The sequence below is a fragment of the Corvus moneduloides genome, chromosome 5 (assembly GCF_009650955.1).
Source record: "Corvus moneduloides isolate bCorMon1 chromosome 5, bCorMon1.pri, whole genome shotgun sequence".
NCBI lineage: Eukaryota > Metazoa > Chordata > Aves > Passeriformes > Corvidae > Corvus > Corvus moneduloides.
This window is the reverse complement of record NC_045480.1, coordinates 60557308-60572192: the sequence shown is the minus strand read 5'-3', so window position 1 is coordinate 60572192 and position 14885 is coordinate 60557308. Positions and strand designations below refer to the sequence as shown.

Sequence of the window (14885 nt, the reverse complement as noted above, 5' to 3'; positions counted from 1 at the left end):
CCCGGCGTGCTCCCAGAAATGCCCCGTGCGAGGCCGGGGCCGCGGGTGGCTGTGCCCCTTGGAAGCAGGTGCAGGCTGTTCTCCGACTCCAGCCGCGATCCCGGGGCAGATTCTGCCCCCCGCCCCCGGGCATGGAGGGCTAGGGGCAGAATCTGCCTCACGAAGTCGGCTTGCCGCGAACGGGAGGGGATGCGGGGTGGGAGCTCCAGGGCTCCCTCCGCCTTTTTTCCCCGCTCCCGGGGGTTTTCCCGGCGGGATGCGGCAGGAGCTGCCCCGTCGGCTGCGGGCCGGGGCCGGCTGTTGCGCTGCCCCGGGCGGGTCCCGCCGCTCCCGGCCTCGTCCTGCTGCTCGTGTTCCCAGGGCCGTGCTCGGTGTCGTCGCGGCGGCGGTCCCGTGTCCTTGGAGCGTGGGTTTGGGGGTCAGGGTGACACACAGGGTAGCCGGGACCCGCCTCCAGCCTCCTTCCCAAGGAAGGCTGCAGGGGAAGGGAGTCTGCTGTATTCTTTTCCCCTCTGTCATAAACACTTGAAATAGAGTTAAATGCTGCAGAGAGCACTGGATAATTTTGAGCAGGCTTAATAGGATTAAAACTAGATGTGTCCTAACAGAGGATTAAGAAATGTACTTCCCACAGCTAGTCCTAAACAGTTTTCTTCCTGAACTTACATTAAAAAAAAAAAAAAAAAAAAAAAAAAAAAATTACACTCCTTTGTCACTGAGACCTGCCAGACAGTACTGTGTCTCATTTCAGCTCCTGATGAGGATATACTTGTCAAAGGAAAGCAGTCCATCAAGAGTCAAGTTTTAGGAAACCAGAACTCAGAAAGCGAGATTCTCTTGGAAGGGGATGACGATATCATGTCATTCATGGAGGAAAGAGAAGTGGAGAACTTGACAGGTAATGTCACCTATCTAATTTTCTCCTCAGCTTCTTTACTGTTGAAGTTCTCATCTCCTCATCTCTGCAGTGAATCACTGATAATTAGCACATTTCCTATAGCTGGGTCATTAAGATAATTTTCTGTGCACCTCAGATACTGAAGGTTTATTTGAGGAGAGTTGTGTGTTTTCTTTCTCTGCCTTTTATAACTTTCTTGCTTCTGCAGTAGATACCTATTCTAGAAAACCTTCCTTATAGAAAATAGCTCTACTTTGAAAAGGACTGCCTTTGTTTTCTTGACCTCATTCCACTCAAATCATTAGACCTAGTGGACAATTAGGCAAGTTATCTGTAATTTAAGGCTTTGGAGACCTTTATTTTTTTTCCTAAGTCTATGAAATTGTACATACTGGTTATTTACTTGCATGTAAAGGATTTGTACGCTCGCTGGATTTAACTCCTTTAAACCCCTTGACACTCCCCCACTGAAGTTCTTTCTCAACAGACCACAGTCTTATTAGACTTCTTTTTTTTTTTTCTTAAAGAAATAGTACTTCAGATCATTCAACTTAATTAATTTTACATAGTCACATGCAACCTTTGCTGATGTTGCAGTCTCAGTGGAGTGGGCCCATTTCTGTACAGTTCAGAATGTAAAACCAGAGTAACCAGTGTTTCAGAGACTGGGAGTTATGAAGTGTCCCAATTGTTATATGAGGAACACTGGTTTTACAGGGAGAATGCAAACTTCTCTGTGTTCTTTTCCTTCTCATCTGGTATTCCACATACACTTAACTTAGAGAAAAATGTCATTTATTGGATAATTCACTGAAAATGCTGGAAGTGATTATTTATTGGTATTTTGCTCATCCCTGAATTGCATTCCACTCTTTCTTTTTTTTTTTTTTTTTTTTTTAATTAAACAAAAAAAGCAAAGCTAAAAATGCAGCATAAGGAAAAAGAAAACCTGCATAGGATGAGTAAAGTAAAATAAAGTAATGGGAGAATGATGCAAAGGCATTTTTCTATATGAATCTTTTATTTTTGCCTTTCTACCATGAGCTTCCTTCTCAACAGCCTTCTCCATGTTTCCTTCTATTATTCATTCATTGGTTCGAGTAATACATTCATACTGTAATGGAGGTGAAAGGGGAGTTTAATTATATAATCTTGACAATGGCAATAGGATTAAGAAGTAATCCTCACTAATAAAGTGGTGTGGGTTAGAAATGAAGTGGAAATTGTCAGGGGTCTTCTACAGGACCTGGACTGCCCCAGCTTCTGCAGCTGTCTGCTTGCCCTGTAATTGAATGTCTGCGAGTGATTGAAAAAATGTTATTTCTCCTCTGGATTACATGCTAATGTACAGGGGGCAAAGGGAGACAGCAAAAGAACACATAGCTGCTTATTTCATCCATTTGTGGGGGTGAGCTTTGGGAAATCATGGCAGTTCCGCAGCTATCTCATGCCCATCTGCAGACACAATGTATTTGTACGTTGGGAATAGAGGGCAAAGCTGCTCTGATCTCAGCAGAGCATCTCTTCTTTTGTCCTAGTGGCAGACATTGAGATTGATGTGAGATTAAGGACCATCACCCTCCTAACAATCGATGGAAATGACAATTCATCTGAATTTTTTGTCAGTTATTCTCACATTGATTACCTGAACGTGTGTACCTCATTTATAGATGCTTTATTAAAACAAAATTGTCTATGTCACTTTAGTATCTTCCACTGTTTTACAAAAGTCAGATAATACTGCAGCCGAGTAACTTCATTTCCTTGCCTCTTAATCAGCTGGATGACAAACCTAACCTGTTTTCTTTCCGTATGTGATAGTTAATATGATAGGTTCTGCATTGTCACATCTATGCTGAACCTATTGTTTTCAGTAGTAGTCTGATTTGTCCCTGTGATAAGCCCTGTGGAGATGTGATTATTCCAATAAAAATTCATTCAGTTGGAAACCAACCCTCCAGCTGTTTACTCCCACAGTCCCCGAGCTACACTAACACTGTATGGAATCCTTGAACAATATTTAACATGGAATCAAAAGCATCTTTAAAACATTTTACTTTAGGCTCTATAACATTGTGTAACCTTAACAATAGATCTCCAGCATCCATGAGGGAACACTTTGCAGTTAGACAACATTGAGCCTTGACTGCTGTGTTTGTCTTCGTGAAATGCTATCAAAACTTCCCAGCAATTGAAGAACAGTAAGGTTTCAAGTGTTCATGTGTGCACTCTCTATGCTTCATGTAGCAGAAGGTGTGCAACTCTTGGAGTTTCTTGGACAGAAAATGGGTCTGAGTAAAAGCTGAAGACTGCCATGCTAAAGCCAGCTCTGTGTAATGTATGCAGCAGTTTGCAATTGCAGCTGCTTTAGTGTTCGGCAGTACAGAGACTCTGCAAATCTGTTACATATGTTCTTTTCCAGGACGAAAAGGGATTTGCTCTTTAAGGAAGAGCTATGCTCTTCGCTTTATTTTAATGTTCTTGGCCTGAAAAGTGAATAATTTGTCCTCGCATTCTTTTTGGTTTGAACATCGTTGGTTTTTTCCCACTTTGGCAGGTCCGGTGGCTCTCAGCACACCAGCTCAGCTTGTGGCACCCTCAGTAGTAGTGAAAGGCACTCTTTCCATCACTGTTTCTGAGCTCTACTTTGAGGTGGATGAAGAAGATCCTAGTTTTAAGAAAATCGACCCAAAGGTAAGAGATCATTGACCCTGAGCTCTGAGAGATGATGACAAATTACCCAGGACCTTTAATTCTTCACTTGACTTCCTTTACCTCCATTGGTCTGCAGTGTTGCTGCTTTAATAACTTTGCAACTGACCATATATGTTACTGAACTTCACATAGGTGACACCTCCTTTCCTGCTCCTTTTTCTCCCCCTTCCACAATTCAACCCTACTTGAATGTTAATTAGCTTGCTGCGAATAAAGCTCCAGGGAGACATGTCTGAAATAAAGACATCTCAAATCGCAGGCCTGTGTGAATACAGGGAAGTTCAGCGAGGCTTTGAGCCCAAATACTTGGTTTTACTTTCCTGTTTTTAGCTAATGTCAGTGTAAAACAGCACTGAACTTCCCACACTCCTAAGTTTGCAGTGCTTCTGTCATATTACTTACTCCATAACACGTTTTACAGGGCCCGTTATTATTTATTGTGCTTAAGCATAAAACATAATTGCCCTCCTAAAAGATGTTTCTGAGCTGACATGCTAATTTCCACAAACTTTATTTGCTCCGAGTTGCTTGATTACTTGTCTTTTGGTTAAAATTAGTAACCTTCAGTAAAATTCCAGTTTCAAAGAGAGCATATTGTGCAATTAGCTTAATAAGGTTGCAGTTGAATGTTTTCTACGGTGTTACAGCAACATTTCAAAGGTAGGACACAACTGGTAAATATTCTCACAGCTTAAGCATAGTCATGGCTCTTGGTTTTTTAAATACCTGCCTAATGTTTAACAGGGTAATAATTTCTTTGTGAAGGGTACTGCTGGAAGAAGTAGAGGTTTTCTGCTTGTCTGTAGGGAGAATACCTTGTGTGTTAAGCACCAGTTCAGTTCTTTGTTCCTATTGAGTAAATTGCTCGTCTGTATTAGAAGTGGCATCGGTGGGTCTGAAAGCTGGGAGTATCAAATCCTATCAGGGAAAAAATTTATTTTGAAAAGCAATGCTCTTGGATTGTTAGAGCTAGATTTTAATATAAGCAATTAACTAGAATTGTGATTTTATGTGATATCATAAATGAGATTTAACTTTTCTTTTGGTCCTGAAGAATTTTTGAAATATATTGGAAGTTATTTTACGTGTGAGATAGCGCTTAAGATTTTTATATGCTTACTCTTTCCATTACGTTTAACTAAACCCCCCCCACATTTAACTAAAAAATGCCTCTTAATGATGAAAAGGATATAAATATAAATGTAAAGTTAGTTTGATACGTTACTGTATTGCATTTTCCATCTAAAATGTTCTACTTTGTGTTATATTAGCATGAGAGAAGTCTTACAGATCTGAATTTTTGGTTTTCATGTTTAGCACACAGGGACTTTGAGTACAGTTACTAATTCTTACTATTCCTGTTACGTGTTTTGTGGGAACATGGACATATAACATATAGTTAGCCTCCTTTTCTCCTGTTTTCCAGTATTTTGTAGAGGTTGTTTTCTTAACTGTGAGCAAGCATTCTGGTTTGGTTTGACTCTACCTTTTATTCTGTATCTGAGAGATTTTCTTAGAGTTCTCATAACAGGAGTTGGTTACATGAAATACTGGCTACACCTCTTACATTCTGCTTGTGATGTTGCTTTAGCTGGAGGTCTTAAAATTAAAAAAAAAAAAAGACCTTTTTTAATGTCTCAGGGGTGGGGGGGGTAGCTAAAAATTAGGTCTGAATAATTTTATTTTAAAAACTAAGTAAGCTTACAAAACAGCTTCTTTTCAAGCATTAACGCCTCCCTGCCCCACCCTGTGCTGAAGTCAAGGTACCTTGATAGCAATGACGGGCTGCTGTGAAAAATGCCCCTTGGAAGAAAAAAAAAAAAAAAGAAAGCCCCAGCAACTAATCCGCTGTAAACTCAGTAGGCCTGTTTAATTAATGAGGCTTCATCTGTTTGATAAATTTAAGTTCCCTGTATATTTGTCTAAACTGCTGCAAAGAAAACATTGTGACAAGTTCCTGAAGGAAAACCTGCCTTAGGTAGCGATAGCATCGGCAGCGATACGATCAGAGTTTATACGCGGGCTCCGGGCTGTTTTGGGAAGGAAAGGGTAGCCCCGCGGGCTAAGCCCGTTCTGCCAGGTGATCCGGGATCAGCGCTGTGGAAAGCGCTCGGATGGCTCCACAAAAGACTTGTGGAACTCAGCCGGGGGTGGAGGGGCTGCGGACGCAGCGGCGGGGCCGGGGCCGGGGTGTGCCCGCTCCGCAGGGCAGGGTGGCCCCGCGCGCCCCGCTCCATCGCCCCGGCTGCTGCCGCCAGCGAGAATTTCGTTTCTAAACTTAAAGGCAAAAGCAGCTCAAGTTGAAATGGTTATTTCTTTCCATCTCCGTCCAAAAAGAAACGAAAATAGTCCTTTGGGGCAAGAACTTAACATTTTTTTACTTCCCCCGCCCACGAAAGGACATGAAAACTTGCTCGAAATGCTCCGAGCCGGCGTTGCAATTTTTCGGGCAGCTCGAGCGGGTAATGCTAACATTTTTAAATCTTAGGAATGCTTTCCTGATAAAAATCCTACCAGTATTTCTCAGTGGTCCCGAGCAAGCTTAAAGCGAAATCGCTACGAGGAATCAGGCAGAGCTTCGTTTTGGGAGAGGGGGCTCGGGCAGGGAAGGAGATCGGCAGAGAGCGCCCGGGTGCCAGTGTAGGATCGGGTGGTTTCCTGACGGGTTCCTGCTTATCTCCCCGTCTGACTATGCTGCGGTCCTGTTTTATGCTGTACTTAAAAATCTGGGCAAAAACAAATGTTTGTTTAAAAAAAATATCGACCGGTTGCTCTAAATCGCATTAATTATTCAGGGTAGATCTATACTTCCTTCGTGTCAAAGTCAAATGGATAGCGCGTTTGCTCTGGGAAGCAAAAGCAAACAGCGATGGATTTTAAAAACAAAATGCAGCGCCCGAGATTTACCGGGGGAAAATAGAAGGAAAGAATACTATAATGAAAAAAAAAAGGGAAAAAACCTGACTGTAGGGTAGGAAAAGGCATGCTGTAATTCTGACTAAACTGTGGCGAGCTGCTGTGCGATGCTCCATATATTCCAAGATTTAGAACAGAAGCTTAAGGTAATAGAAACATAGCAGATGTTGTCACATGCTGAACTACAGAATAGATAAATTTTTTTTTTCATAGATGCACTTTTTTTTTTTTTTTAATGGAAACTAGAGGGAGGTTTAGAAAACATCAGTCAATATGCTAAGGCTTGGGCTAGGTGTTGCGTTTAGCCTATCTTTATATCTCGTGTTTTCGTTTCTTTTAAAAAAATTCCTTCTGAGGTTCAGAAAGAATCTACTTGCCTGAATTTAAGAACCATTCACAAAAAGTCAGCGTAAAGTTAAAGTAATATTTTTATTACTATTTGCAACAAGTCAGTTTTGGGGCACATAATCTGACCTTGGCACCGAAATACATTTAACGTCAGTAAAACTTTTTAAAAGGGAGATTTGTACATATAGTTAAATAATTTTTTCACTTGGTGACAACATTCAGGCAAACAAGAGAGCATAAGAAAAGGACTATACATGGATTGGAAAATGTACCTTTCGGGTTTCGTTTTGAAGTTGCAAAAGTCCGAGCGCTTCTTTTTGTGACTTTTTAAAAATTCACATTGGAGGACAGGAGGAGAGAGGTTCTTCCCTTCTTCCGTGCAAGGCGGTGAGAGTTTATGCCGGGAAAACCGTCGGCAAGTTTTTAAAGGCCGAGCTGCAGGTGGGTGGGGGGGCTGGCGGGGGCGCGTGTCTTTCGCCACCTCTTTCCGTCGTCGTTCGCGTTAAATATAAAGTTTTTTAGGCGCTGTTGTTGTTTACGGAGGGCGAGTTTTTGTGCGCGGGGGTGTTAACCCTATAGCTTGTCGAGGCTTTTGGGATTGGTGAGGATTTCTCTGGCTAGCCTCCAGGTCTGTTTGGCAGCGCTTTCCAGGGCCGAGTGGGGTTTGCCCTGAAAGAGGTCTAGGTTGGGCAGGAAGTAGTGGGGGCAGCGCCGGCACTGCAGGCAGGAGATGAGCTGCAGGAGGATGCCGTTCAGCCGGTCGCCCAGGCACGCCTCGTCCCAGTCGGTCTCCCGCGGGTGCTTCTCGCACTCGTACAGCAGCAGCGTCTTCATGTGGTAGTTGTTGAGGGGCTGCCCGGGCAGCTCCAGGTGCCGGTCGCGCAGCGTCTTCAGCACCGACAGGCACTTGTTCCGGCAGCCGCCCATCAGCAGCCGGTTCTCGGCCTCGCCGAACTGCAGCACCCACGCGTCGCTCTCGGCCGAGCTCTGCTTGCCCGTCAGCGAGTAGCACTCCTTGGAGAGCAGGTTGAAGCCCTCCGCCTTCACCTCCGCCACCCGGTTGGGGCCGGGCCAGGGGATGTGGGGCATGGGCCACTGCGCCGCGCTGCGCGGCCAGATCCCGGTGCACTTGAAGGCGGGCGTGATCTGCACCACATACCGCTCCCGGATGCGGAGCTTCACCTCGCTCGTGTCCGCGATCATCTTCACCACATCCCGGTAGCTGCACTTGTCCACGGCCTGGGCCACCAGCGTCTGGAAGCGGGAGCGGATCTTGCGGGCGGACAGGTAGCCCGAGGCGGTGATGAACTCCACCCAGAGGGACATGCTGCGCTTGCGGCCGTCACTCAGCTTGAGCACGGCGCAGCCCGGCAGGGAGCCGTCGTCCACGAAGTTGAAGACGCCCATCTGGTTGAGGTAGAGCACCACCTCGAACTCGGTGGGCGAGATCACCTCCAGCCCCTCGTAGCGGGCGTCGATCTCGCTTAGGGAGCTGATGAAGCGCGGTTCCTGCACCTCCACCTCCTTCAGCACGTCCGACACGACCTTGCACACCTCCCGGATGGTCTTGGCGATGGCCGCCTTGCGCGCCTGGCAGCGCTCCGTGTAGTATTTGTTGAGCTGGTAGACCAGCTTGGCCTGCGCGGCGATCATGTTGGGGCACAGGTCCGGGCTGTACACCGGGCTCTCGCAGTACGTTGAGGGATCCAATGCTTTAGCGGTGGCTGCAGCTTTGCGGAGGGCACCAGCCAAATCGCAGACCCCCACCGCCTCCGGGAAGAAGGCGGCAGCGGCGCGCCAGTGAGAGCAATTAAAGAAATCGGGGAGGGCGGCGAAGCACAAAGGAGCGAAGCCCAGCGCTGCCCCGGCGAGGAGGAGAAGGAGGAGGAGCGGGCCGGTGCGGGCTGGGCGGCGGCGGTGGTGGTGGTGGTGGTGGTGGTGGTGGTGGTGATGCCGGAGCCGGTGCCGGAGCGGCGGGCAGCCCCCACGGGCTCCCGGAGCGCAAAGTTTTGGATGGCGATGGGGGCAGGGAAGTCTGGGCTGCCTCTGCGCTCAGGCGCCCACCCCCCCGCGCAGCGACAAAAATGCCGTTTCAATAGTTCATGGAAAAAAACCCCAAAACAACAAACAAACTTCCCCAGGACTTGCAGAAGGTCCCCGCAGAAAAGCCGGTCGGCGGCGAAGTTTAAAACCGCACACGGTACGAGAGGAGGAGAAGAATGCGAGTAATGCCCACAGCGGAAGAGTGAACTCTGTGTCTGTCTGTCTGTCTGCCTCTCTCTCTCTCTTTCAGTCCGTGGCACCGCCAGAGATGTGCATGAGTTTGGCTGCCGCTCGCTCAGACTGTCAGGGGGTGTTGTTGATTTCCCTTTTCCTGCTGGAGGCGTTGGCTGAACCCGGCTCTGTGGCTGTCTCTATCTGTACGCGCAGACGGGTGCACTTGGTCTGTGATCTCTCATTCCCGTCCTGCAGCTCTACATAGATTGTTGTGAGAGAGATTGTATGGAGAGGAGTTGTTTGGTTTTTTTTGTTTTCTTTGCACAGACTGTGTTTTATCCTGAGCGGGAGGAGGGCGTAGCTGGCGTGCCCGGGATGGCTTCTCCTCCCCCTCCCCACCCCTGGAAGTGCGCGCCGAGGCTCTCACTGTCCGCGCCTCTCGCTCTGCTCCTGCCGCGCCGTGTGCCCGCGTCTCTCTCGCGGCGCTGCCGCCGGGCCTCGTAGTTTATGAATGGGGCCGCGCGCGGGCGCGGGGCGGGGCCGCGCCGCCAATCGCCGCCGAGCTGTCAGCGCCGCGGCCAATCGCGGCACCCGGCGGGCACGGCCGGCGCGGGGGCGCGCATACGCGGCCCCGGCCCCGGCCCCGGCCCCGGCCCCGGCCCCGGCCCCGGCCCCGGCCGGGAAGGGGCGCCGCGGCCGCTCTGCGTCGGCGGTCGGAGCCGGAATGAGCTGCAGGGGAGCCGGGAGGGAAGCTTGGAGCGCCCCGCCACCCGGCGCGGGGTGGGGGGAAAACCCCAAAAAATCGCTGTAACTTCGCCGTGGCGGCTGGTGAACGGCGAAGTGAGCTCGCTGTTCCGTCCGCTCGGACCCGGCGGCAGTGCCGGTGTGTGCGGGGAATGGGGAGAGGCGGGCTGGGGCTTCACCGCAGGCATAAATCTTATTTCGCTTAATGCCGGGCTGCAGCAGTGAAAGTGAGACCGTCACCGGAGCAGCGTGGCACACCTTGTTTTATTGCCCCCAGTCACCTTAATTTAGATAAATCTTGTGCCATAAAGTTCTTTTCATCCTCCTAAAGCGCAGGATTGAGTTATTCGAAAGGAAACGATATTTTATGCAAGTTTGTATTAATAAGAATGTTGAACGGTTTGGACATAAAGCCGTAGCTCCGTGGTGTCAGGTCGGAGGGAGCCCCGGGCCAGTACCTGCTGCAGAGCAGCCAGAACTGCTTCTCCTGCGGGAACTTAGGCTGGAAGGGAGGGCAATTTTCACATCTCCAAGGGACAAGTGTGCGTGTGTCCGTAGCTGCTTTGCCCTCCCCTGGGCCGTGCAGTCCCGCTGTGTGGGGCGACTCTCACGGCCCGGGAGCCCCGCCGGGACCGGGGCCGTGACCGTGCGGAGACGCGGTGCGCTCCTCCATGCAGAGCCTCCCGGTGACCTGCTCGCAGCGGTTGGGCTCGGTTCCTTGCACTCTCCTCCTTTCGCTGCGGCTGGCTGATTTTAATAAAGAAAATACCGCCGTCTGTTTTCTGTGTGCGTTTAAATTAGAAACATGTCTTGTGCCGACCGTAGCGCTGCAAGAAGTAAGTATGGACGTGCCCGGCGCCGGTGCCGCTCCCTCCTCCGCGAGGAGAGGATCGACTCCCTGCTTCCCTCCCTGCTTCCCTGCCTGCCGCCGGGGCGCTCTGCGCCCGGGGATGGGGGGGCTGGCCCGGCGGCCCGCGGTGCCCGGTGCTGGCGGCGGTGTCAGGTGTCCCCGCCGGGCCCGGCCCCGTTGGGAGGGAGACGAGCCCAGGGAAGGCTCCGAGGAGAGTAGCCTCTGAGGGTTGGGGGAGAGGGGGCAGGCTGCCACGAGGGCAGAGTCGCGGGCTCGCCAGGACGCTGGCGCCGCTGCTCGCACGGTCTATGGGCGTCCCGGGGATGCGCGGGCTGGAGCGGGGCTCTCCGCCCCAGGGTGCGGGTAAGTGCCTGCGGAGCTGCCCCCTCCCCGGGCCGCGGCCGCACCCGCCCGGGGCGCTTGGAGGCTCCGTAGGCGCGGGCGGCAGCGCCGGGCGGGCATCGCTGCGCTTCGCTTGCGCGGAGCTTCTCTGCGCGGCTCGGCTGGCCGGGTGGAGCAGCCTCCGCCCTACGCCTCGCCTCCGGCTGCCCTTCGGCAAAGAGAAGAGTTAGTTCGGGCTGGGGGTCCCTTTCACGCGCCGCCGTCAAAGCTCCCGCTTTGGGGAGTACACGCTGCCGGGCTGGCACCGCTCTCCGCGCCGGAGAGGGCTCTGCACGTCCACCCTCCGAGCAGAGCTGGGCAGGAGGGCTCCGCGGGATCTGGCTTCCCGCAGAGATCGCCCAGCCCAGGGGTTACCGCGTCCTGGGCGCGGAGAAGATGCCGGAGCCTTCAGGCGGCCCGGGAAATGGCGGGGGGACACGCGTTCCTTTTTTCAGGGTAAAAGTAGGAGGAGGGGGCGACTCCCTTCCCACCCCCCCGAAAAGGTGCCTAATGATGTAGCGTTACTAGTGTTCAGATTTAAAACAATTCATTACCAATTTTCCTGCCTGAGGTTGAAGCCCTAGTAAATAATAAATCAGCTAAACAAAAGCTGACTTTAATTTATTGCCCCAACGCTAATTAGAAACATCATTTGAGCAATAAACTTAAACACTTCCAGCAAATAATGCACGTGAAACCCTTCTCTCCCGTGTCTGGGCGTTTGTGGCCGCACTGCATTAAGACCAGCTTCATCTGTGGCGGAATTTGCTCTCGCCGGGATGAATAATTGAAGGGGGAACAGGATCCGAGGAGGCTATAATTGAAGAGCCCTTGTCACCTCTGCTTTTATGTATGTTAGTGTAGAAGTCCATCAGCAGCTCCTTGACGGTGTATAAAACGAAGTGGCATCCCCTCCAGCAGCAGGAGATACTGTATTCCATTAAAAAAGACCGTGTGCGTGTGTATGCCGCAGAGAGGGAAACTCTCAGGGCTAAAAGCCACTTGAAGTCTTCAGACCGATTGATCTGTATTCTCTCGTTATAATCCGTCTCATCATACTTGAGTTAATGAGGCAGGGGCGGGGGTGATCTGATGGTCCTTGACAAATTCATTAGGGAGGCTGCGGGACATTTTATTTGACTGTTAAACATCGTGTTTGTTTGGTTTAAGCAGTGCCAACATCAGCATGCCGCTGCCTGGAGCTATAGTGTTTTGTTAGCAAGGGCTTCTGTAAAAAGATACTGGAAAGGGGACGCGGTGTGCAGTGTTTGCTTTTGCCTTGGTTCCTCCTGCCCCCTCCCGCTCCTACGGCAGGGAGCTCGGGCTGGTGTAAATCCAGCCGTGCAGGCATGGGATGTGCCACGGTGTTTTCTTCGCACTCAGGATGGCAAAGTAGCAGCGAAGGGCTGTCATTAAGACTTTTTTTTTTTTTTTTCCTTCAAGAGAGCGCTATGTATTTGTGTTAACCCCTAAAACAACGACAGAAAAAAGCTGGATAGCAGCTCAGAGTTTTAGCAATAAGCATGCAAGTTTCTTGCTGTGTTATGATATAGCATACTTGCATTTGATTGCCTAAGTAGCTTATCAGTGTGGCATATGCTATGTATTTCAGAGCCTTTTAATCATGACCGTGTATTTTGAAGTTTCTATAACATGCTACTGATACAAGGTGTAATTTTTAAGGTAAATCAAAGTTTAATCAAATTGACTTAAGGCTGTTAAAGGATTTCTGCCAAGCCTGTCCTTTTTCCCTCCCTAGCTGAGAGGAAGAGGGAGAAGTGAATTCACGAGCAGGTGATCCCAAAAGGGCAGAGAAGTATTTTTAAGAATAGCATATGAAATACGTATGTGTTTGTGTATGCTTTGTTCATGGCAACTTTGCAGATGAGACCCAGCTAGTGTTCCATTATTTTCTAGTAGTTGGTTTCCTCTCTGTCCTTTCATTTAATGGGAACAGTTTTACAGAAAATGGAATAATTAATCTGCTCATGGAACCTAGCATTATATTATTTTTTTCCTGGAGATCAGTCTTCAAACATTCTCAGCTTTAAGTGCTTTGTAGGACTCTGCTTCCATTTATAGAAGAACTGTATGGGAAAAGAGCTAGTGCCCTTTGCCTGTCATTTTCATACATTCCTGCACTGCTGATGAAGCTTGAACTGCTGCAGGGAATGTATGGATTTGAAAAGAAATGATTCAGTAATGCACATTGTGTTTCTCCACGGCAGAACCGGGTTAATAGTTACAGCCAATGCTGCGCTGGGTTTGAGGGATAAAATTCATTTTGCATTTGATAGTATACAGTGTAAACCTCTTTTTGGGAGTCATGGCTTGGGTTTAGTATCTGCTGATCTGTTCTAAGGTCTGTGTGTATGAGTTAGTTGATGGCACACACCGGAGGAGAAAAGATGATTTCATTTTTACAGGTGTCATTAATGTATCTCATCAGCCTAAAGTATATGTATAAATCTTGGTACTTTTTTTTCCTGTGAAGATTGAGTGGTATGGCAATTAAAGAATTTATACATGTTTCTAAGTCTCCCCTAGCTTTCGTTTCTTAAGTGGGAAAGGGGATGGTTCCAGCTATTCCTTTAAGTAGCTTATGTCTGCTTTCCTGTTTGGTCTTAAAATGTGAATGTGTTTAAAATCTGGTGTTTAACCATAAGCAATCTGAGGGACTTTCTCTAATGCTTTGGACTTTGTATTAAAGGTAGTATCTTCTTTTTTCTCCTGGTGACTAATGGTGACTTCTTTTCACTGTAGACTGATTTGAATGCTAAATACTGTTTTGTAAGTTTACCTTTAATAAGTTGTCAATCAGGGAAAATTAGACATGTGCTAAAAAAGAACAATTCTAGTGCTTTTGTAGAATTTTCTTCTTGTTAAACTTCATGTGGGCCTTTTGTTTGGATGCAGTTGGGGTGGGTGCATGCTGTTTCATCCATTAGAAATAACCAAATTCATGTGTATTGGCTGGTCTTTATTTATAATAACTGATTAATTACGTAAATAACATCATTTTTAAGAAGTGAGAGCATGTAACATGCCGGGATTTTCTCAGCTTGACCTCCAGTAGAATGCAGTAACACTTATTTGCTTGAGAAAAAAAATGAGGTGGGCAACAGAGATAATGCCCGGTTCTTAAAAATGCTGTGAGGCTGAATCAGCGCTTCTTTTAAAAGTATGAAAAATACAAAGATGTTTTAAGCAAAATCAAAGTTTTGGAAATGAAAAAAAGATTAATTTGCTGGCTTTTGGCTTTTTTTGTCAGTAGCTGCAGATGATTGCTCTGTTTATTGCCTTAGATGTTGATGTCTCTGTGCATATGCATAATGATGCCAACAAACAATAGCCTGTGTGGTTTTACTGGTTAGGCAGCTATTTTAGAGATCAAAATCTTCGTGCAGCCTTGTCAAGACAAAGCATACGTATAAGTTAACCTAAAATTGTCTGAGTTACACTCTTTTAAAATGTCAGTTTCTAGGTCCAGAGGCAAAAGCTCCTCGTTTATAAGCTTGTGTTTAAAAAAGTGCTTTCTCAAGTACAATGTACAGCAGTGTGAAATCCTCTGCTCCTCACCAGCCACTGTACAGGTTATAACCTTTCAGTGAGTTTCTATGAGGGCAATTTATAAAGGGAGAGGGTGTTGTGGGAGGAGGGAACAGAGGGGGCTCAATCTTCTCAATAGCACTGGTGACCAGCACGGAATATATCGAGTCTCTCCCTCGCTCTCCTCCCTGTACTTTAAGACAATTTTGTTTTGACTTTGCATCTGATAGAAAAAGCATGCAATTTTTATTTAATTTTAAAAAAGTC

The 14885-nt window shown here is 48.0% G+C and overlaps 2 protein-coding genes across 5 annotated transcripts in view; one reads left to right on the top strand and one right to left on the bottom strand.

Annotated features, from left to right (window-relative positions):
• Nucleotides 1-14885, top strand: part of LRBA (LPS responsive beige-like anchor protein) — a 373887-nt gene that overhangs the window by 202506 nt on the left and 156496 nt on the right. For all 4 annotated transcript variants that reach the window (XM_032110029.1, XM_032110032.1, XM_032110030.1 and 1 more), the window contains 2 exons: nt 752-898; nt 3456-3592. In XM_032110029.1, coding sequence (XP_031965920.1) covers nt 752-898; nt 3456-3592 — 284 coding nt within the window. The remainder of the gene's footprint in view (nt 1-751; nt 899-3455; nt 3593-14885) is intronic.
• On the bottom strand, nt 6940-9581 carry MAB21L2 (mab-21 like 2). The gene has a single exon (XM_032110037.1). It carries the CDS (start codon nt 8528-8530, stop codon nt 7451-7453), a length of 1080 nt encoding a protein of 359 aa, XP_031965928.1. The 5' UTR covers nt 8531-9581; the 3' UTR covers nt 6940-7450.